Source organism: Phaenicophaeus curvirostris, chromosome 21 (assembly GCF_032191515.1).
Source record: "Phaenicophaeus curvirostris isolate KB17595 chromosome 21, BPBGC_Pcur_1.0, whole genome shotgun sequence".
Taxonomy (NCBI): domain Eukaryota; kingdom Metazoa; phylum Chordata; class Aves; order Cuculiformes; family Cuculidae; genus Phaenicophaeus; species Phaenicophaeus curvirostris.
In genome coordinates, this window is record NC_091412.1 from 8,980,189 (window position 1) to 9,003,093 (window position 22,905).

The 22,905-nt window shown below is 39.1% G+C and overlaps 1 protein-coding gene across 1 annotated transcript in view; it reads right to left on the reverse strand.

The window, feature by feature from the left end:
• The window catches only part of ULK2 (unc-51 like autophagy activating kinase 2), a 40,032-nt gene that overhangs the window by 10,780 nt on the left and 6,347 nt on the right, over positions 1-22,905 (reverse strand). The window contains exons 4-18 of the mRNA XM_069874121.1: positions 16,486-16,518; positions 16,083-16,119; positions 14,448-14,621; positions 13,267-13,340; positions 12,577-12,678; positions 12,183-12,241; positions 11,784-11,866; positions 8,393-8,443; positions 7,933-8,021; positions 7,049-7,220; positions 6,085-6,145; positions 5,745-5,837; positions 2,587-2,724; positions 1,396-1,541; positions 1,081-1,161 (exon numbers count right to left, since the gene is read on the reverse strand). Of these exons, the coding sequence (XP_069730222.1) occupies positions 1,081-1,161; positions 1,396-1,541; positions 2,587-2,724; positions 5,745-5,837; positions 6,085-6,145; positions 7,049-7,220; positions 7,933-8,021; positions 8,393-8,443; positions 11,784-11,866; positions 12,183-12,241; positions 12,577-12,678; positions 13,267-13,340; positions 14,448-14,621; positions 16,083-16,119; positions 16,486-16,518 (1,393 nt within the window). The remainder of the gene's footprint in view (positions 1-1,080; positions 1,162-1,395; positions 1,542-2,586; positions 2,725-5,744; positions 5,838-6,084; positions 6,146-7,048; positions 7,221-7,932; positions 8,022-8,392; positions 8,444-11,783; positions 11,867-12,182; positions 12,242-12,576; positions 12,679-13,266; positions 13,341-14,447; positions 14,622-16,082; positions 16,120-16,485; positions 16,519-22,905) is intronic.

Genomic DNA, 22,905 nt, shown 5'->3' on the forward strand with positions numbered 1-22,905 from the left:
TAGTATAAATACAGGTCAGCTTAACACTGGCACAAGGCACTAAACCAACAGCCCTACAAAATTCTGTCCAAAGAAAAGATTCAATAAGAAAAGCACACACACTGCTTTGTAATCTCTTCAGAAACACCCTTTGTTTTTTATCTAAATAAGAAACTTTCAAATATGAAGATTAACTCATTCCTTGTCTTTTGTTGAGACTGACAATAGCATAGTAATTATGAAGGCAATTTTTGAGACACATCATAGAATTTGTATCATGTGGATGAAACCATTCCCAGATATTTGAAACAAGGCTACTTCAACTAATGAAGGCTCTATCGCCTCCAGATGATTTTGAAGTTTGTCTAAATAATGGAAAAAAAGCACATGCAGTTTCAACACTATCTCTTAGAAAGTCAAAATACAAAGTATACCTAGTATTTTAGGTAAAAAGCACCCAAAATGGGCATAGAGCAAAGGAACATGTTGCAGAGTTGCATATTCTTATGGCCAATCCTTCTCACATTACAGTGTGATTCCATCTTTAACAGTCTCAGAACATTTTCAAGTCTGTTTCTCACTGACTTTTTTTTTTTCTGCTGGCATGCCATAACAATTTATGGTATTTTATTATTTTATTCAGTAAGCTTGCAAAGCTTACTGAATGCCTAGCAACACTAACATCAGATCCCAGTCAGTATCCTAAGGGAATGAGGAAAACGTGCCGCAGGCTGTATACTGGCAGTTCTTCCTCCCTTTTCTGAGGACTGGCACTACAAAGCTGGTCTATCAAAACCAGACTGAGAAGCATCTTACTACCATTCATTATAATCCATTCCTGTTCAAAGACAGGCATAATCAGAGTTGCTTTTTCATCTTGAGAAAAAGATACTTCAGTCACTTTCTTACTGTGCAGGGAATTAATTATGGGGAAACATGTCTTGATACAGTCACAGTTGGTAAGTTTCTACAGAAATTCAGCGTATCACTTACCCAGTGCTTCCTATTAACCTATTAGAATGTAGTGTTGGCCCTCCTGTTACAAAACACTGTAGAAGTTCTATCAAAATCGGACTGGTTGCTTTGTCTAAAGTCACTCACCTGAGAAGTTTCTACTCCTTGATTCATGCCCTTGAAGCTGTCCGCAACAACAGTGTCCAAGCTGCTCAGGTATGGTTCCAACTATGCAAACAAAATCAAAACGTGAATTTACACTTTATACTTCACCTAGAAATGAAGGTAAAGCAAAATAAAACTGGATCAGTTTACTTCTGTGAGTCAATTAACAGAAATTAGTTCTGCCAATGGGACCTCATTGGGCAGATTCTCATTTAGGGTAATTATAAGCAAGAATTACTGTTCTGAAATACTGTTCCAGAGAAACCTTCACTAATTGCTAAGAATTTAAGGGCTTACCTAGTGGTGAAGGAGAATATGGTCTAGAAGATCCTGTGGATAACCTGCGCCCCACACCCTGTGCTGTGTCAGCTGGTACTGGAGAACAGGAGCCCATCTTCATAAAGCCCATTGGGCTAGTATTTGAGCGTCGCACTACTCCAGCTCTAGCAAGGTGAAAAGAATGGTTACAAACACCATAGTAATGGTGATTGCTTGTGATAAGCTTCAGAATCCCCTGAGGAGTATAATGGTCAGTTGAAGAGAATACTGGTATTTAAAAAGAAAGCTACGATGTCGAAGCTTATTAAGCTAATAACTTGAGCTAAGCTTCCCATCCTGAAAACAAGAAAGATTTGATTCCCTTTGTTCACAAGGACTTTTAAACTTTCAATGCCATAACAGTCTGTTAACTGGAAAAAATTAAAGCAGATATCCCTTAGTACATGGATTCCTAATCTTCAAACAACTCGAGCATCAAATATTTAATTTTAAAATCAAGTGGAATGTATTGCTGCAAATGCCCATTTTTATGTGAACAAAGATTATGACAAAGATTTCATACTGGGTCCGGTGTACAGGACAGATAACTGAGTACAGACTAAGGGAAAGGCATTTCCCCAAGTGTGGCAACTATTATAAAATCAGAGAACCTGAAAAAAAATGCAAGTAATCAGGAGGGGCTTTGTTTTTGTAAAGATCTCCAAAGTTCCAAGTACCCTGTGCCTGAGTCTTTGACCTTCACCATTCTGATCCTGCAGACCACAAGGCAGAGAATAAGTGTGGCACAGTAGAGCTTTGTAATAAGACAAGCCGGTTCACTAGCATGCCAAAAATTGTTTCCTTGATATTCCACAGAACAATGCATTCATCTCATCGCTACATGTGTAAAAACAAAACATAACTTATTACTGACTCTCTGGTTTATGATGTAATGCCATATAATACACAAAGAGGAACAAAAAAGCAAGACTTCATCTTTTTACCTTCCCGGGATGCATTTGAGTGGAAGAACAAGCTCATTTTGTTTTTGTGAAAAATTTCAAGTGCCCATCCAACAATCTTGAGACTGTGAAGGACTTATTTATCATTAAAATGTTGCTTTAGTGTTTGTGCAGAAAAAAATGACATCAGCAAGAAAGCATGGACATCTGTCAGGGCACAAACACAAACTAGAACCAAGAAAAAGGAGGTAAGAGAAATCAGACTCACCTTGGTGATCCGTGGGGGTTTGACACGGGGCTGGCAGTAGAGGAGAGGTTCTGTTCTATGCGCTGGTAATTCCGTAGCTGAGTGGGAACAGGGATCGGTGCCGTTTCGCTGCGCGGTGATACGGAAGGCTGACAATGCCTGAAGTTGGAAAGTATGGTGACAGGAGTTGAATATAGGTATGAAAATCTTTCTCTGCATTGTACCATTGTTGAAATTTCAAGAAAATCTAGGAAGCAGGCAAACAACCAGCTTCTGGACTCCGTGCAGGCAATATAAACTCAGCTTGTCCTAACTAAGGTCTAACTCTTCACAGAGAAACTGTTTGTTACTATCTACCTTTCTTATACTGGCCAGTATCAGACAGAGCTGAAAGTGCAATACTGGCTGACGCACTTCGTCATGCTTCACAACCATCTACAGATCCCTTCGACTTCCTGCCAATCAGCCTGTGCTGTTTACCGTGCTTCAAAATAGCGTTCTAGGAAAACCCACTGCGCTAAGAACAGGAAGTTCAGCAGCAGGGCTGGAATGTGGACAAAAGCCACTGAAGCACAGTCAAAAGATATCCCAAGAGACACCGTGAACTTGCAAAAGGAAAACATGTTATGTAACCAGCCGCCGACAAAACGACCCAAACCACACACCTGAACATTAATCCAGACTCAAACTGCAGAGCAGCGTTAGCCAAGTTCAACTGAAGTGTCAGTGACCCGGCTTAACTCAGTGTCCTCTCTGATAAGGGAATCAAACCACCGTAAGGTAATCAGTTACCAACACTTTTAAAGGAAGACAGAATTCAATGGAAAGAATTTCAAACTAATGAGCTGTTTGGAAGATAATCAGTTTAGTATCTTGGCCTTTATTGACCACCTGTTTGGAGAAAGATTAGGAGTTCTTAGAGGCAATGTGAGAAAAGTTCTACCATGAGCTCTAGAAAACCAGCACTCAGAGTGCCCACAGCAAGGCTACAGCTGAACAGAAATCTGGGTTTCTGACTGTATTTATCCTCTTCTATTTGCTACCTCTGAGAGTGAAACATTACTTCTAATACACATAGAGCTTCCTTAACAAAAGAAAAGACGTTCGTCCCTCATAGCCATGCAGTTTTTAGACACCACAAAATAATCTGGATGTCAGCTGTGAGCACACGGTTGGTGGAAGGTCTCTCTCCATGAGAGGAGTCGGTCTCAGGAGTGGAAACCGCACAGGCAGCGGGCAGCCCACCACAACTACCACAACCTGCTGAGGCAGCAGAGGGAGGCTCCCCAGGCCTGGCCTCTGGGAGAGGGGAAACTGATGTTGTTTAAGCTGTGGCAGTGGCACTGAGGAGGCCGTGAACGCGCTTTTGATGTACTCAGCATGGGAAATGCCTTCCCTTGCTCTCACACAACCCTGCAGAGAGAGCCAGCTCTGCGAGCCTTAAGCTAAGTGGAGGAGCGGCGCTGTGTTAGTGTGATGGAGAGGCAGGGTAAGTGCTCAGCCTTCCCCCACGGCTCCCTCGCTCAGGCCCAGAGCTGAGCTCTGGTCAGGCATCTTCAAGTCTGATGTGGTTTGTTACTGACTAGAGAAAATGCAACACAGATGTGTGCGGAGTCGCATGCAAATCTTGTTTCTCTGAGATACAGAGAATAAAATTAGTAATTAACCACAGGAGAGTGAACTGGCTCTACCTATTCTGCCTGGAGCCTGAGAAGTGCTACAGCTTCTATGTGAAATGAAGCAGCACAACTATGGGCACAATTAATTCAGTTTGATCAGCTTAAAAAAAAATTCACACACTCTGAAAGAACATTTCTCAGGAAATAAAAAAAAAAAAACAAAACCAAAAGCACCATCTTGCAGAATATCAGACGCGCACTCTGCTTCCTTCAGAGCATGCCCCAAGCAGCCAATTACTGAATTTACTCAACCAATAATCAAATCAAACTATTACAGAACAAACACTACAAGGGTGAACAGTGGGCACTTGTTAGTAATCACACAGCCATTTAGCTCTTCACTTACTGTTGTACAGATACCATAACTGGCATATTTTCATAAAACCTGTAACTCTAAAACCTATGATGCCTGACAATTTAAAATAGAAAGTTACAACATAGTCATATTACGCTGCACACAGCCAGCCCAGAGCAAATGGATCCTTACCGACAAACCATCGCCATTATCTGCCCTTAAACATAAAAGGTAAGACTAAAGCTGTATCGATAGCCACTGTCAGCAGATTTCACAAACAGCACAAAGATCAGCACAAAGCAGCAAACTTTTCTTGTGACAAGCATTTCTAAACAAATAATGCTGACTCGCAGCCCTGTAGTATTAGCATAAGCCAAAAATACACCCAACATAATAGCTTTATTCCCCATTTAGCCACTCATCCTTGTTTGTACTGAAAACATTATGAAATTCATTACTTGGTCAAATGACATATCTAACCCTTCTGTTTAGATAGCACATGAGTAGTTAAAAAGCATGATTAAGCTTTACATTTTCCAGTATAAGAGAGGAAAGATCTCAGGCGCCTCTGAAGAATATCAGTTCTACTTCAAACTGGCAGAAATTTAGTTCACAACCACGTGGAAGAAAGAGGACTTATTAACAGTCCCGCTGCTGGAAAAGCTGCAATACACGCTTAGCTCTTTCATGTGGCTTCTTTGGTATCTTCCAAGACACAAACACAAAATTCACAGTAATCACTTGCAGAGAGGCCACGCCCAGTTACCAGACACAAGACAATCTGCCACGAGACACAAATCCATAGCAATCTGGGCATTTAAGTTCCTCTTCTCTCACAACTACTTCTTAAAATATACACTGCATTCGACGTCTTCACTCAGTAAATAAAAATGTGCTGGGCTTCATAACACCAAAAAGGACAAATCCGTTATGTCTCTGAAGTTTCTCCTTTCAACCACTTCAAAATTTAAACAGACAAAAGAACGCTCTCTTTCCTTAAGGAAACCTTTTGGGAATACATCAAAGCCAGAATTTAGCTACGCAACCATCAGCCATGAGAATGCATTAAGCGTAGAGAGACTGGAAAAAAACAGATCCAGCTTCTCTTTGAATTCAGTTTCCAGTAGCCATCCACAATTCAAAACCATGCAGAGCAGCAGAGAACCTTCTTAAAAGAGGGGAGATACTAAGTCTATATCACATACCTGTTAGCTGCACCAGAAGCAGTACACCGAGAAGAGGCTGAGGATGGTTTCTGTACAGTTCCTGAGCTTCCAGAAATAGTTAATGGTGACTGCCTATGAAAACAAAAACCACTGTCAGAAGACAGGTCTTCACATCAGAGAAACTCTCTCCTTTGCAGCAAAATGTTCTGAATTTAAGCTGTTTACGTATCCATATTAAATTGAACTTGGCATGTTAATCTTCAAGTTCACACACAGCTCTGCAAACCCAGCACTGCCAAAAACCCAACAACCCCTTCTACAGCTGCAGTATCGATTTTAGAACATGAGATTTCTTTTGGATAAAGCTCAACACACCTACCCTCCGCACATCAAGAACTCGCTCGAAGCCCGTCTGCCAGCTGCTCCCAATGGCATGTCATCTACGGGGAGCAGAACACATGGAAAACCCGTGTCATGAAGCAGAATCTTAAAAAACTACATCTCCAGTATCACTGTTGTACAATCAATAACTTCTGACAAAGATCTATGACTGTGTAAACTTTCAACAAACTGTTTTGTGTATGAAAATACCTCAAATGTGGCCAACAACAAAAACGTGATTGGCAGAGGCAGTTCTTTAACAAGGTTTTGTTGTTTGTTGGGTTTTTTTCCCTATACTCATCATAACAATTTGGAAATAAATTGTATTGTTTAAGAGTACAAGGAATCAGCAGTAGGAAATTTATAATAACAAATGACAGAGACCCTTCAGAGATCAAGGCACTAATTTAATCAAATATTTAACAGGAGTTGGAGGCACTGTATAGAAATCAGCTCAGTAGCTTCCTTGTGGCAATTCAGGTTTCGAAGATGCTGTAAAACGGCAACATGCTACAGCCAAGACTTTCTACTGCATAAGACCAGGCTGGTACTTTGCTTTTCACCTTAAATGTTTTTCATGCCTTCACTTGTTTATAATTTAAAGCTCTACAGCATCGTCTATAAACATTTAGTTAGTCTAAAGGAAACAATGCACCTGCCTCCACTAAGAGAACCCTTGGGCTTCTTATCAGCCGTTGTTGACAACTGACCCTCCTACTGCCAAACACCAATATTTTCCATGACTTTAAATCACGTTGGTATTTCTGGCTACTCAGTTGAAGGTGAACATGCCCTTGATAGATAAACAGGTATACCAAAGAGACACCCTTCAAAGAGGAACCAAACTTAATAAATTTGTTCCAATGTGAATTATGACACGTTTAGAGAAAAAGCCAAAGCGTAACAGGAGATATAGGGATGCTACAGGTGGAAATTGTTTTAAAATGCAGAAAGCTTCTTACACGAGTGGTCTGAAGAGATATTGTGCGGGACAAGAACAAAGTCATCTGTGTCACAAGAGGAGTTCTTGCTACTGGTACTGGCAGAGTCTTTAGAGACCTGAAGATAGTTAGGAGGACCCAATGGAGGGGAAGACAAATTTTCTTCTTGAATATGCTGCATGTCTGGCAGAGACTGTAGAGGGGTGGAAATAAGTAAAAAAACAAAACCAAAAAACAACAAACCACTGTAAATCCAGTGATTCAGAATGTGGAATTGATATTTTTATTACAAAGTGTCTGAAGTAAGAATCATCACCAGCTTTGAGAAAAAAAAAAGATAAGAAACAAAAACCAGCCCAAGACTTAAGCATTTAGAAATATAAAATGCATTTTAATTTGGAATTTTCAAAGACTGGATAACCCTGTAGCATTCATTTAGACAGTTCTATGTTAAACAGGTTGTCAATTCAAACAATTGCAATTTATTCAATCATTCCTGATGATACAGATAGACCTCTTCCAAACACCACATAAAGTCATCAGCTCATATCACTATAATGAGTCTTAGCCATAAAGGCCAATTAAAAAGTTATCTGTAAGATTAATTACATTGCAAACTATACTATCTCAAGCTTTAATACTCTAGTATTTGCTAAGTGTATGCATCTTTTTCTTTAACAAAAAACAACAACAACAAAAAACCCGCATGAGTACAACACAAGAAACAAGAGAAAACCAAAATGTCAACGCCTTTCTTCTAGTAAAGGACGGAGCATTCCTTGCTCTGTGCTCTTAAATGTGACAGTGTACACTGTTCAAGAACCAAAAGATCTAATTCAATTACTTTTGGATAAACATTACAGAAAGTATTTTCTGAAGATCATTCTGTAAAACAGAGAACTTACCGGAGGAGAAGCAAAACGACATGAAGGTGAGCTACCACAGGAACTGCCAGAGACTGAGCCTGCATATGTGGGCACTGGTACAGGACAAGCTGGAAGAGGAAAACCCAGGGGAAAAAAACCAGAAGGACTAAGATTTTGGAAGGCTGAATTTCCAACAAACTCATTCCCTCACTGTTTTTCATTCATAAACACTTATACAATTTATAAGCACAGCAGATCCTGAAACACACATGGGTATTTAAGTTCATTTCAAATGTCAAAGGAAGCAGTAAATAAGTATCACATTTCAAGTCTTGGATAATAGAGAAAAGGATTCAACACTCACAACAGAGCACAACAAATCAGACTCAGGAAAACACCTCATAGACACTTGCTGTGGTATTTGGCTGTGGATCTTCCTCTGTCCCAGCCCCCAACACTCATCACTTACACAAATAAGTGGAAAAACAAAACTGCTTACACTTTTTGACTGTTGAAATCTGATCCAGGAAAGGGTGGTTGAAAAATGCTTCTATAGAACAAGAAACAATAACCATGGTGAGTAAATGTACAAATGACATAGGATTTACAGACTATCTTGTGGACAGTGATAAACGGTTGCCTTCCCAGAATCAATATTTCAGAGCCAGAGGGTGAAAAGCTTATAAAAGATTAAAGCCTTCATGTTATATATTGCTATAGCATTCGGAAAGGAAACAAAAATCAATGGAATAACTTCAAACAACAGCTAGCAAGGCACAGCAGACTGAATTACTGGAAGACATTTCATGGCTGCACTTAAGAACCATGTACACAAGAAGCCTTCCTACACCCATCATGAAATTGTTCTCTGTGTTCGATGTGGTACTAACTCAAGTTTTAATTTGCACTTCAAAATGATGAACATCTCTCTCATCCAACACTGAAAGTATTTCCACTTCTGCCTTTCCCAAGTACTGACGATTATTTCTGAACCCATTAATGAGACTCCTTAGGTGGTTGAAAATCACAGCAGAGCAGCAGCCATTCTCCTTCCCACCTCCCAGCAGCAGAACACAACCTGTGCAGCCAGTTCATAGTGTAAAGCAGAAGGAAACACAATTTTTTAAACTATTTCCTCAGTTAACTTGTTAGTGTTACAATAGGAACATTTTGGTATTGTCACGTTTAATTGATTTGGCATAAGCAGTTGACAAGCAGTTTACATGGAAAGTTTTATTCTATAAGAAGCAACCGTCAGCCAATTAGGAGAAATTGAGGGTTCGTGGAAGGTAGCTGCTGAGTTTTGTGAACTGCAGTGTGCTGAGAGATCAGGAAAAACAATGCTGTTCATCAGATGCAGGCAAGTAACAAGGAAAAAAAATAAAAAAGACTGAGGCCTGCAGTATCTCTTCTTCTTTCAACACCACTTTCTTCCATGGCTTGATAAGGAAGGCAAGCTAGCTGTACTGCAGGAACAATGTAATGATTAACTTTAACAGGAGGATCAGGTGTTCCTGAGCTTTTGAACAACACCTGCTGTTCTACTTTATATTGCTGGAAGATCAACAAGATTTCCAAAGCTATTTTTACTTCAACAACAGGCAACTGGGCTCAGTTATACACTCTCCCTTTCACTCCCTTTGCTATGCACATTCCAGAGCAGCCCCTTTGAGGCCCTTTAAGTGGCTCAGCCAAGGAAAACATGACTTTCATCACCGCCACTCTGCTTTCTATTTTTCTTTCTAAGCACAAATGCATTCCCCACTCCCACAACTGATACAGGGAGATTTCCCATGTTTGAAGAAACTGTAGGGATCAGCACACGCAGAGTGGAAACAATTACTCAAAGTCCATATGTGTGATGTATTAATTCTTCTACGCATACAGACTTATACATTGACCTCTGAACACTGTCACTATCATTTGGGAAATTTTACCGAATTATGAAGTTTTTTCTAAATCTGACTTCTACTGAGGTTTTTACATACAGCAGTTAAACGGAATCCTGTCAGTCAAGACCAACATCTTAATCATGTTAGCACTGCTGTTTTAAATTCCAAGTTAGTAAACCCACATTTGATATTTCCTGGAGCAAAACACAGCATGAGTTCAAAAGGAAAAAATAATGTAGCTAGGAGAGTCTTGAGCTTCAAGTAAAGAACTGAAACACTTCATGAATCCTCCCTCTCTCCACAGCCTAACAAATAGAGTTGTCTTATCACAAATGCACAACGACCACATGTGATGCATGAGTCAATTTGTGTACGTCAGCAATGCATCAGAACTAAGCTTGCATGCAGGATTGAAGAGCAACGGTGAAGGTTCATAGCAGAAACAAAACCTGACGTGTCTTACTTCGGGTTGCAACTCATCCTAGGATCTCATATCACAAGAGCTAATAGTTCCTTCTTCACCATAAGCTAAGTCTTATCTATGAAGAGCACAGAGACTTTAAGGTTTAAGCTCTTTCTTGCCATTCCATAGATTAAACTTGGTGGGTCACCTATCTTGTTGTGAAAACAAACCTCAGTAATACAGCACATTGCTATTGATATAAAATAACAACAATGAAAAAGATAATTGTATTTAGCTAAATTAGCTTAACTAAAAGTTTAAGATTAACACTTCCTGGTAGCAAGGATAAAATTGCCAAAACAAATAGTGCTACAAAATTTAAACAACCAGCATGAATAATGACATACAAGATGCAGATAAGAAGAACTAATCAAGCTTTAACTTGTCAGTGGCCTTCTTTTAAAAATGCTGCCTAAGTATACATTAAAAGAAAAAAAAAAAAGCATTACCACTTTCAGAAAAAGGCAACCAAACCTCCAGCAACAAGAAGGCTTTGTGAGACCGAAGTGAATAACAAACGATCCAGCCAGTACAAAGAACACAAAAATCTAAACGCTACTCCTGACTAATTTTGAAGAGGCAACAGTTGTAGTCAGTCTGAATGACTCAACAGTACCAATCTGAGGCCTTGAAATCTTAAGAAGTTAGAACAATGTTCTGCAATCAAAGGTCTCCAGCTAAAGAGAAAGAGCCAAACACAGCAGTAAACCCAGAGCCAAACAAGTTCACTTTTGTTAGGAGACTATCCACCTCATTTGTACTTGGTTTAACTTCCTAGCCAATGCAAAACACAGTCTTAAACAGACATTGCAGTAACAGCTAACAGTATGCAAACTTCAGTCACTCCACAGTTCAAAAAAAATCTTAGGACTCAATGAAATACAAAGATACAGCTGTTGTTTCTCCTACACCGAAAATATTTCACGAACATAAAGAAGTCTCTACAGCCAGCAATATCCAAGCGCAATACTAGGAACTAATCTTTGCAAATATAAACAATTTTCAAGTAACACCACTTGTCTCATTGCCCTCAGATATATATACAGAACTTTTGAGGTCAAATCAAATGTACTGTTATGGTATTTCCAGTCTACAAGAGACAAGAACAGGGAGGAAACCATTTAAAGCAACTCTGCCTCCCAAGTGGGCTCTGCCAGTACTTTCTTACATTTCTGCAACCAAGACATGGAGATCAGAGATGTCTGCTCCCAGTCTGAAGCTAAAACATCAGTTAAAATAACAGAAACAAGACTGTGACATGGAATTTAAGGGGTATCAGTTAACACTGTGGTGGAAAAAAGACCACAATTGAAAGAAATAAACTAAGCCCTAATTTACGTGCAACATTTAATACTGCCTGACAGCAGTTAACTAATGATTTATTTTGGCTACTCTGCCTTGTTTATGGAAACTAGGAAGGAAAAAATACTTCACTTTTCATGTCATTGGCTGTAGACAAAAGGTCAAGACACTTATTCTGGTCACATGAATGCAACTAACAATGAAAGTCAAGAGAGCAAAAGGAAGTTACATACCAAAGTCCATTCTGTCTTTCTGGTTTCTCTGCAGCAGACCCAACAGCAGGTCCGCCAGGTAAGCTGATGTTTCCCTAGGAATACTGCACACAAGAGGAAGTAAAACATGCATTAAATTTAATGTATGCATTAAATAATGCATAGCACATTAAATTTCAGGTAGTCAGCATTCTGCCACGTCCGTAAGTCCTCACTATACATGCTCTATAGCCTTAGCACAGGACAGTTTCAACTCAGCATGGTACAATAAAGGCAAGATGCAACATGAGTCACTGGTATCGCACTACATCCTTGTAAAGACAGCAACCATCAAGTATCTTTATGAAACCCAGGCATTCCCAAAGATGAAAAACGTCCACTCAACAAATGTAAGTAACAGGAAAGGCCGTGGCCACATACCTAGGAATCAAATTCCTGTTCTTTTCATAAAACATTCTCAAATCTTGAGGACTGTTTGCCTGTCAAATAAAAATGCAAATTAATTAATTATGGAGAAAACAGCTTCTGTACATATGCACACATATACAAAAAGGTTCTTCCATTCAGCATTTAAGAAGAAAACCCCAAACAGAGCAGTGACATCAGTACTGATTACCCTTATATATTTCCTCTGGATTGAACGCACTGATCTCAGACTAAGTATGAGCAATTTCTCCCTTAGTATCCTGAAGCGATCTGGCCTTTGAAGCATCAACACTATACTCGGACATCACTACTTATGTTTTCATGACTGGAAGGAAAAGCTCTAGGAATTTCTGTGAGATCAGAAAGAGGGAGAAGAAAGCAGTATTACCTGAAAAGGTGGTTTTCCAACAAGACACTGATAAATCACAGTTCCTATGCTCCACAGGTCTGCTTTAGCATCGTAGTGTTGAGACATAATCACTTCAGGGGCCTGAAAAGAACAGTAAAATCTCAGAAGGGAAAACAAAAAAGCAAACCCACAGCAACATGAGTTCTACAGTTCTTTGTCAAAGCACTATTAACAGAGACCACTTTACTCTCAGACAAAATTAACATTTTAATCTGCATCACATGACTTGAAAGGTAATAGTTCTATCTAAAATAAAAGCTACGTTTCAATAATACAGAAAAATAGAAATGTCAGTGTTCTAAAGACAGCATCTAGTGATGCACAGGAGTATGAGGTCAGTGTTATTTACTCGGTTTATGCAGTCCTCCTTGTAGATAAACAACCACTTGGTTGTCTCCATCAGAAAAGTTATTACCACCATTTTAAATATAAAAAAACAAGACAAGGGAAGGCAAAATGATCTTCCCGTGACTATACAGGCCAGGAGTGATCTCCAAATCACAAGGGAATAAAAAGGAGCTAGTAAAACTCTGGAAAGGAACTACATGCTGCCCCTGATAATTTTGAAGCAACACTAGGCATCTGTCAATCTGCAAGCAATAAATTATTTTGTTCTAGTAGGAGAACGTTTGAGATAAGCAACATAATCTGAAATATACTATCACCTACCATGTACATAGGGGAGCCACACAGAGTTGCAGCCATCATGTTGCTATGCAGATAACGAGCAAAACCAAAGTCAGCTATGTAAAGAAACACATTCGTCAATAAAAAGTGAGATAATTTTCAGATTTTTCAAGTCTAGAAATGACCTGCCTCACTGAAATCTGCTACTTGCCAGTCAGAAAGAAAAAGGTGGATAAAGTATATAGTTGACTATATGGAATAGTAAAATCTATGTTAAAGTGAAAGAATAACGTATTATCTTCCAAACAGCAAGCCAAGAAACAGCAATGGCATCATTTGCACAAACTGCTGCTCAGCCATCTCCCCAGCTGCAGAGCATGCTGCCTGGCGTCAGCAGGAAAGGATTAAAGTCAGTGGCTAAATATAAATGGTTCATTAAGAGTGATGAATATACAATCTGCTTCACTGAAATAACACCAGGTAGATGTTTAATAAGGCAAGTTTCAGATGCCTGCATTTTCCACATAGGCAAAAGCATCCAAAACTATCAAGAACAGCAGGAGAGAAGTTTGGTCTCCTCCTTGCTGTTTAGAAGATGGAGTGAGTTGACAGATCTCAGGTTTTGGTTGAGCAAAAATATAGAAAACAAACTTGTTAAAACCAGGATTTTTTTTTTTCAAATGGACACTTAATAGACAACAATGAGACATTCAAACTCCTGAAGTGTCCTCTGGAGAGGAGTTTTATAGTATCCTGGACAACTGACATGTCTCCCCAGTTACAATGCCAAACCTCCTTCTGCCAAAAATAGGTCCCAACCTACATTTCTAAACTTCTCAAATAACCCTTAGGAGGGTCTACCACAACAAACCTGAGCTGGAACTGCAACTGGAGTCTCACGTGCACACAATTTTCAATTGGGCTAAAGGCTACTGGAAGTTTTAGAGGTTACAGATTTATGTCTAATTTTAAAAGTTTAATCCTAGACACATCAGCTAAATAGCTTTCTTTTTCCTGCAGATTTAATCCAAAAAGGTCTTTATGACTCAATCTCTTTTATACTGAGAATCTGCACTACAGCATAAAGCTCATTGTTTGAGGCTTACTGCCTGACTTGCATCAGTTCAATACACACCATACCCAGTACACCCACTGCACTTTAACTACAAAGATGCTTCCAAGTAGAAAACAATCCAACAGTGATCAGAGAAAAGCATATTTACCTATTTTGATGCGTATGCCGCTGATGCTTGATTTCCTGCGACTGGCATAAGACAATAAAATATTCTGTGGTTTAAGATCTCTATGAATGATTCCTTTACTGTGCAGAATACGCATAGCCGCTGCAATTTGCTGGAGGAACACTCGGATGGTATCTTCACTAAGAGTTCCTTTAGCTGGAAACAACATACACATTAGCATATGAGAAAATAAGTATCATTATCTTCAGGCAAAAAGCAATGAACTCCACAGTAAGCAACCTTGAAAACACTGAAGACAATCAAATACTAGTGAATTACAATCAGAAATCCAACCTCCAGTATTTTTCTATAAACATACACATCTCCATAGTTTTACACTAGTAACACTCCTCCAAATTATCTGTTTTTACAGTAGATTATTCAACTCGGTAGCACAATAATTGTTAAAGTTTTCACTTTTACAATCACCATTAAAGTCTAAACTTGCTAAAAAGGCAAAGGAGCCAAAAGTTCAGTTTAGAACATTAAATCTATCTACAATCACATTACAGCCTGAAGGTGTAAAACTTGCCCTTTTAACAAATTATTTTGGGGATGCAGATAAGACTGCTCAAAAAATTCATCCATGATACAATTTATTTTGAAGGGAAAAAATAAGCCACACTTTTGAAAGCTGCTCCAGAAGGTATTATCTCATTCTGCAGTCTGAAGAAGTACTGAATGCAGGGGCTGGATTATACTGTATGAGTCTTTCCAACGATTTTAATGGGAAGTTAAATATGCTTTTAATATACACAGTTACCATAACAATAGCTGTTCACAAAGAGACTCCTTCAACATACTGCAGATACAAAGATAAGTGGAAGAATATTTTCATCAAGAAAAATATGAAGATTAACATCTCTGCTCAGAAGTTTGCTTGTAATAAGAACCCATTTGTTGTGATTCTGTAACTTCTGTCTCTACTTTGGGCAGAGCCATAACTGCCTCTTTGTAGAAAGCACTGTTATATAAGTAATCCAGTATTATTGAGGTCACATCTTGGAAAAGGAAGCAGGTAGAATCAAAACACTTGGAGCAGCCCCCAAAGACTTCAGAAAGAGAAAACAACATGCCATTTTCAGCATGCCACTTATGTTTAGCTTCATCTTCTCCCTCATCTACAAATAAGGAAATGTTACACTCAATTGTTTTGAAAGCAGCAGCAAAAAAGCACTTTCTGTCTGCACATTATTTTATTCACCTTCATTGCTCTTTTGTGGGGTTTAGTTTCAATTATGAGTGGCATTTAAAACACTGGGAAATAGTCTTAAAAAAATGTGAAACCTCATGTCTTCCTACAGCTTCAAAACGTAGTTGTTAAGCTCTCCAGGTGGCAGACAAAAACATAGTGGAGAGCACTCTGCTGCTGACCCTGACTGGAGACACAGGACAGCACTGAACAGACCCTTGGTGAATTCAATTACTCTTACAAAGAGAACATTCTAAAATCACACTAGGGTGAACACACATTGTGGAATTACAGACATTCTATGAACAGCAAAATATTTAAACCACAAGCAAAAACATCAGAGAAACACCAAGGGATTACAGGAACATGGAATATAAACGTGTAATGCAACAGCTTCTTGTTAAGGAAACACAGCAATCAATTACCTTGTAAGTAATCTGCGAGATCCCCACCATTGCAGTACTGTTAAAAAGAAAGGGTTTTATTCAAAACACAAGCACCTAATTACTTGCTATGTGATCTATACTTTGTAAGCTATTAATTAAAATTAGAAGATCCTTTCCAGCTGTTCGCCTCAAATTTGTTTTGTCAATTATTTGTGATTAATGATTTGAGGTGTAATGCTTCATCAATACTTCTGAGTATCATAAAATGAAACTGAATAATTTATGAACACTGCTGATAAATTTAGTAGTGCATAGGAAATTAATAATCTAGTTTTCAGAATTACTTGTTTTAACAAGTCATGGTCATTTTGCAACTGTGCAAAGAAGTTTTGTCCAAAAGTGATCTTTAAAATCAGCCAGAGTGAAACATGTTAACACATACCTCCATTACCAAAAAGACAGAATTGGGCAATTCCTAAAAGAGAAGGAGAACAAATCCCATTTAAGAATGTGACAAAGCAAAGTCTTTAGTACATGCATCAACCAAGCATAACATGAGATTTTTCAATCAGCTGAGACACCTTATGTTAAAGTCACTGTTTTAGAGGGTAGGAAGTACGTACATTCCCCATCATAAAATATTTCACATTTTCAAAAGCATTAGTATATGTAAAAAAAAATAAAAGAATCACCAGGCAATATCCTGACAACTAAAGCTTTCATTTGAAAGAGCATCATACAGTGAGTAACATCAGCTTCCACTTCATGTCACTCCCTTAGCTTTCACCTGCCTTGGAATGCTCGATCAACACAACCACTATACTAAAAGCCCTTACAAATCAACACACTTTCGCTATCAGACATTACTGAAATCAGTCCCTAAAAGGACAGCAATATTTAGTCCCAAATATACTGGACTATTACAAACTGTAAACCAGACAACTTGGCTATGACAACTAGCTTTTTAAGGAGGATTCCAAAGTTATGTTCCCTGCTTCAGGGGGAAAAAAAGCTTTGGTTCTGCCATCCAACCAGCCGAAGGTCAGTCAGAAATCACAGAGCAGTTAACTGTCTGGAATAAAGTTAATTCCCAAATGCTATTCTGTAGGATAATTAATCCAGGAATCCTGCATACTTCTGCAAAGTGTCTCCCTCAGCGAGTCCCCGGCAGAAGGGCATCCCTTCCCTGGACCTAAATGCCCTGTGGCAGAGGTGTGATTTGTTGTGGCAGCGTTTTTGCGATTTTCCAAAGCACTGACCTCCTCTGACCTACTTGCAACTCAAATTCCCTGTCTTGTAACCAGGCAAGTGTCACTGAAAGACAGATTAGCTAACTTCTGCTGTAAATTATCTGAGCACTCCACAAAAATGCAGTAAAAATGTCTGTGCTTAAACCCGACTGTAAGAAGAACATTCATCTTTTTTACATATACTTATTTCGTGAGGGAAGATATAGTCTCCATGTCTATGCCAACAGTCGACATTGTTTTCCACAGAGTCTCCTGTACAAAATAGTTTTGGTGTGCCTACAAAGTTGAAGACACTCAGAATCTTTTATGAAGTACAAGTATTTTTTTCCTGAGCTGATTGAGTAAGACTGAAAGGAAAGAACTTAGAGTTAAACACAAGGCAAATATACAACAGGATGATGGTTTTAGTTACACAGTGTGCTACCTTTCTCTCACTTTAAAAATAAACTTAAGCAAAGGTTAACAGTTCGTGGGAAAATATGTTTTTAAGACAGTTGAAGGAAAAGTGCAGGATGGCGTATCAGACAAGGCCAGGCATATGCCCTACTTGGAAGTGGAACTGTAGACAGTTTGACTGAATTCTGCTAACTAGAGTCAAAATAAAGTCAAAAGGGACATTGCACGGCAAAACAACAGCTGTGAACTCAGCCAGCTCTCTCAGTGCTTGTATTAAAATTTCAATTTGACCATACTGGCAAGAACTACCACAAGAGAGCCATTGTCAGGGGCTCACTAACAGGTCAGGCTAGGAAGTTTTGAAGAGAAAAATGAAGTAAAAATGGGCCTATGGGAAAACAGCTACACTAGACATCACACACAGCACAGAGCCCCCGGACAGCACAACCCATCAAAGGGATTTTTTCACAATCCGTCACAGATATCCACTACAGATTAACTGCAGTTCAAGATGAACTGAAAGCTTTAACTCCAGACTGTATTAGGCTGCTCTGCTTTCTGGAAGCATCTAGTTTAGCCAATCTTGTCTATGTTACAGAAATACATTTGAGGTTCTTTCCAGCTCAGAACATCAAGCACATTACAGATTTGTTTACACTTGGAAATTGGCTTCAAAGAAAGCAAGCTTCTAGGAACATTAGTCAAATCTGTTGGGAATGGAAGGCAAACTCCAACAAATACGGAATATTAAAGCACTAGTAGATCATGTTTCAGGAAGTCCCAATTGTTCAATGTTTCTATAACAGCTGTGGCCAATGTGAACCATAATTTTCAATCCCATGAACACCCCAAAACCTAAGTGCATTCCTTAAATCAAAAAAAGAGAAGCAACTACTTGCTTTATAAACTAGCGGGAAATATATAACCATAAGTGTTGTTTCTTTCTACATTGTTCCTTTCCAACAACATCTTTCAAGACAGAAACTTTCTTTCAGGAACCCCAAGGATGCCGAACCACAACTCTTGAGATATTTATCAAACTGAAGATTCTGCCAACTGAGAATCTCTTCACTTAAATGACAATAGTGATGTTTAAAAGAGTAACACAGCTAAGGAGCACGGAAACCGTCCATTCTCCAGTGGCAAAATAGAAGCTCAGCTAGTGGATTTTCACCCAAACATAGCAATCCCATGAGTCAGAAATAGATGTTCCACAGCGTCAGTGCCTCCACTACACACCATGCTTTGTACAAACTCAGCAGCTTATGGCAGTATGGAATGCACAGCTCATGACAGACATTTAATCATCACAGAACTAAGAGAATTTGTTTTGTGGATTCCCTTAGAAACGGAGTCCTTTCAAATGAAACCGCCCTCTTCAGAAACGTGGAGCTGATTTGCTCTGTTGCACTAGCCCTCACCTGTTTAAAGGAAATCATTCCCACAGACTATACCAGATTCCCCTCAAACAGGATTATTAATCTTTTTTTTTTTTGACTGATATCCTTGATTAAAAATAATGAAGCAAGTCACTGGGTTAAAGTCAGCAAGAAGTAGAGGTATTTCCTTATTATAGCTTGGATAATCCTTTTTTATTAAATCAGCAGAGCAGATTAGGGGTTTCACCAAGAGATTTTCCCAGACTGGTCAAAAGTCCTATCTAATTTGTCTTGCAGAAGAAATATTTTGCACAGTACTGGTCTCAAGCTCTCCAGCTGTACCTCCTTCCAACTTTAACCCACAACGAAACATTTTTCAATATCCCACTGATGCAAGCTTTAGTTCAAAAACAGCCGAAGCTGTTCATCCCTTCACAGTTGCTCAAATTTTGCATTAGAGTTCTTGGCCAGCCTGACTGGGAATGCCATCTCCCTCTTGGGAACACATTCAGAAAACACAAGTCAATTCTGCAAGATGCATTTTCCCTCTCCAAATTAATTTGCTGAAAAATAAAGCTATTCCCGTTATCATTCCCTAGATGTGTGATTTCTGTTTACTTGCTAAGCAGAGCAAAGTGCTCAAAAATGAAAACATCAGTAAACCACCATGTTTCAGGTCTATCATTCAGGAATAAAGCTGACCTAGCAATTTGTTTTAAACTGCTTCTTGAAACAGGTGACAAAGCTTTCAAAAATTTACATTGATTAATAGATCATAAAATTACTGCAGCCTACACTTATAACTAGAAAAATAACCAAGTAAAACAAATGTATGTTGTGTTTCAACAGTTATGGAATAGTTTTGCCCAGCACGCCTTGCTTTGTTGCTTAGTTTTCTGACAAAAACTTATGCTCCTTCTTATTCTGAATCTAGGTCTTACTTGCAAGTTGAAGTAAAAGATAGCAAAGGTTAATAGGAAACCATTTTACAATTCTGAAAACTAACAGATAAACCTAATAGAAGGAGATTAAGAGGCAACTCATTTGCCAAAACTTGCTGGATTTTAATCCCAGACTCCCAACAACTGACTCGGGGGATGTGAAGTTCCAGCCCAAATCACAGGCTCAGCACAGCAGTTCCATTTAAAACACATTAATTGGAAAAGAAGTCAAAACATCCCTGGTTACTCCTGACAGCTGTTGCTAGAACTCAGGCATATTGGCAGAAACACACCCTGGATTCCTTTTGCTAGGAAGTCCTTTAGAACACGCAGCATGACTGCACAGAGTGGAGCTCTTAGTGAGCTGCCGAAGCAGAAACTGTGGCAAACAAATAGTTACTACATTTTTGCTCCAAGTCTATAGATTCTGTTTAGCTGCAGTTCATGGTCCAAGTCCAAGAGTGTAGCAGCTAACCCGACAGCTTGTGCACTGCTATTATCTGATTAATTTTCTGAAATGTTAATTTGTGCTGTATTTGCTTTAATTTTTTTTTTTTGCCAGGAACATGCTCTTATTTTTTTGAGCATTAAATACATTTGGCAAACATTCTAATGAGTTGGTAAAAAAGAATCTGTCTGGATCTTTTTAAGGCTGTTTCCCACTGTATTACACATACTCTTGTTATACTTTGCAAGTGCACCATGGCAGCAGTTTCTAACATGTTCAGCTCCTATCATCTAAAGGGCTGAACATTTTGTTAGTTGTGACTAAATGTTAAATCTCAGCCTAAATGTCAGCTGACACGTGCCTGTAGGATTCGAATAGCGTGCATGCTGCCAATTATTCACATAAAAGAGCAATCAGCCATGGAGAAATGTACCACAATAGCCGTATCACTCATTTTCTGTTACGTGAAACGCTCTACTTAACTAACACGTATGGGAGACCATGAAAGAGAAAGAGACTGGCCTGTTGCACACTGCAGAGGAAAGGCAGAACTGTTCACAGCACACCAAGTATTCAACATGCTTGCGTACTAGAAGATCTTCTGAAATAGTTCTGAAATACAGTGTTGAGGCACACACAGCAGGTAAGCTAGGGACTGTGTAGTAACTCCAACTCTTCGATCTACAGGCCAAAACAAATTCTAACTGGTTGTTCCTACCTTCAACACCTACACTGGCGTCATTCCTTGCAGTCCAATATTTGTCGTAAGCAACCTTCCAGTTCACATCAGTTGCCAGGGAGTATTTCAAAACCTTACTATTTCCACAGGGCAGGATTTTTCTTTTTATCTGAAAACCTGCCCAAATGGCATGTTTTCACATGACTATTTCCACACAGAGTGAGGATGTATACTGCCAAGCACAAAGGCCTTAAGCAAGGAGCTGAGGGGAAAAATAAAGATATTGAGACATCCTCATTCAAAAGAGAACAGGTTAAAAAAAGCTGTGGAGAGACTATGGAGGCAACCAAAGCTGTGAAACATCAAGACCAAAAGCACACGCCAGAATGCTTGAAGCAAATGGATCAAGAAACCTATGCAATGCTGCCAGACCAACCGGAACCCTTGGGTAAACCAGAGAGCAATATTTATCTCCCCATGTAAGACAAGAGGTATAGATAAATACAGATCCTTCCACAGGCATCCCTAGTAAGATCTCATGGGCATTTGTGTGTAAATAAAGGCTGAGGTGCAGGTACCAGAAGGACCGTTGGCTTTGCTTCCACTAGAACTTTCACTGCTTTCAAGGACAGTAGAAGCAGCTGCAGTTATTTTATCTACTTTGTACCAACAAGCTAAGACAAGAAACATTTTCTGTTCAGCTACTGTTTCTCCAATAACACTCCAGAAATTAGTTCTCCCTAAACTACTGTGCAAATAGCAAACTTCAGACTCCATACAGTGAAGACATTAATTCATTCTCCTAAAATGCTATCTCCAAGATACATTACAGGCTTTCATTCCGATGGCTGACATTCTGAAGAGGTTTTGAATTAAATTATTTGCTAAAACAGGCACTGTCTGGCACTGCGCAAGAGATTAGTTCTTCTCAGCACACACTGGGGATCGTGAACTGCACAAAACTGTAAATTCACATCCTAAATATAGCACATGCCAAATAACTTACTGATACCTTCATACTTCAGTATAATTCTTTATCCAAGAACCTCAATGTACTTTATGCTGGTGAGTTAGAGGTTATTTTAGGTTGAACTTTTGCAGGATTAATGACATCCCACAGCAACACCATGGGAAAAGAGCTGCATTCTCACACCATTTTAGAGATTCAAGATATTCTTTACTCTTTCTTTCAAGAATACCAAACTTTTGCCCAAGAAGATAAGTAAAATATGTCTCAGCAGGTTATGTCTTGCTATACATCTATTATATTCTCAGAGGTTTTTTAAGCATTTCACTTCATGAAAAATTAATTTCAGATTTAAATGTGAGCTGCATGTGCTTATTGTTCAGAGCCCTACTACCGCAAAACATTTGCCTCTCACAGATGGAAAGTTCATATTTAAGTATCTCCACAAACACCTTCAGCCTTAGAACCACTGGTGTCCACAGTCAGGTGTGTGCAGATCCCCAGCCTTCTGATACGGCACAAACAACGAGGGTACGCTCTGCTGACATAAAACGCCTAACTGCAGATCAAACCTGCCAGCACTGCATGTAACCATCTCATGGAAATCAAGGGCAATTATCGTGCTGGCACCAGAACAAAAGATTGTTATGCCGACGGATGCACATGCGACATTAGCAGCACATTGATTCCTCTGGCTGCATCTCCAGAGGAACAGGCCTTTCTAGTAATTTAACTCAGTGGACCCTTATACATACACTGAGTACAACATCAAAACAGTGTTTGTGGGATTGAAGCAGCAGCA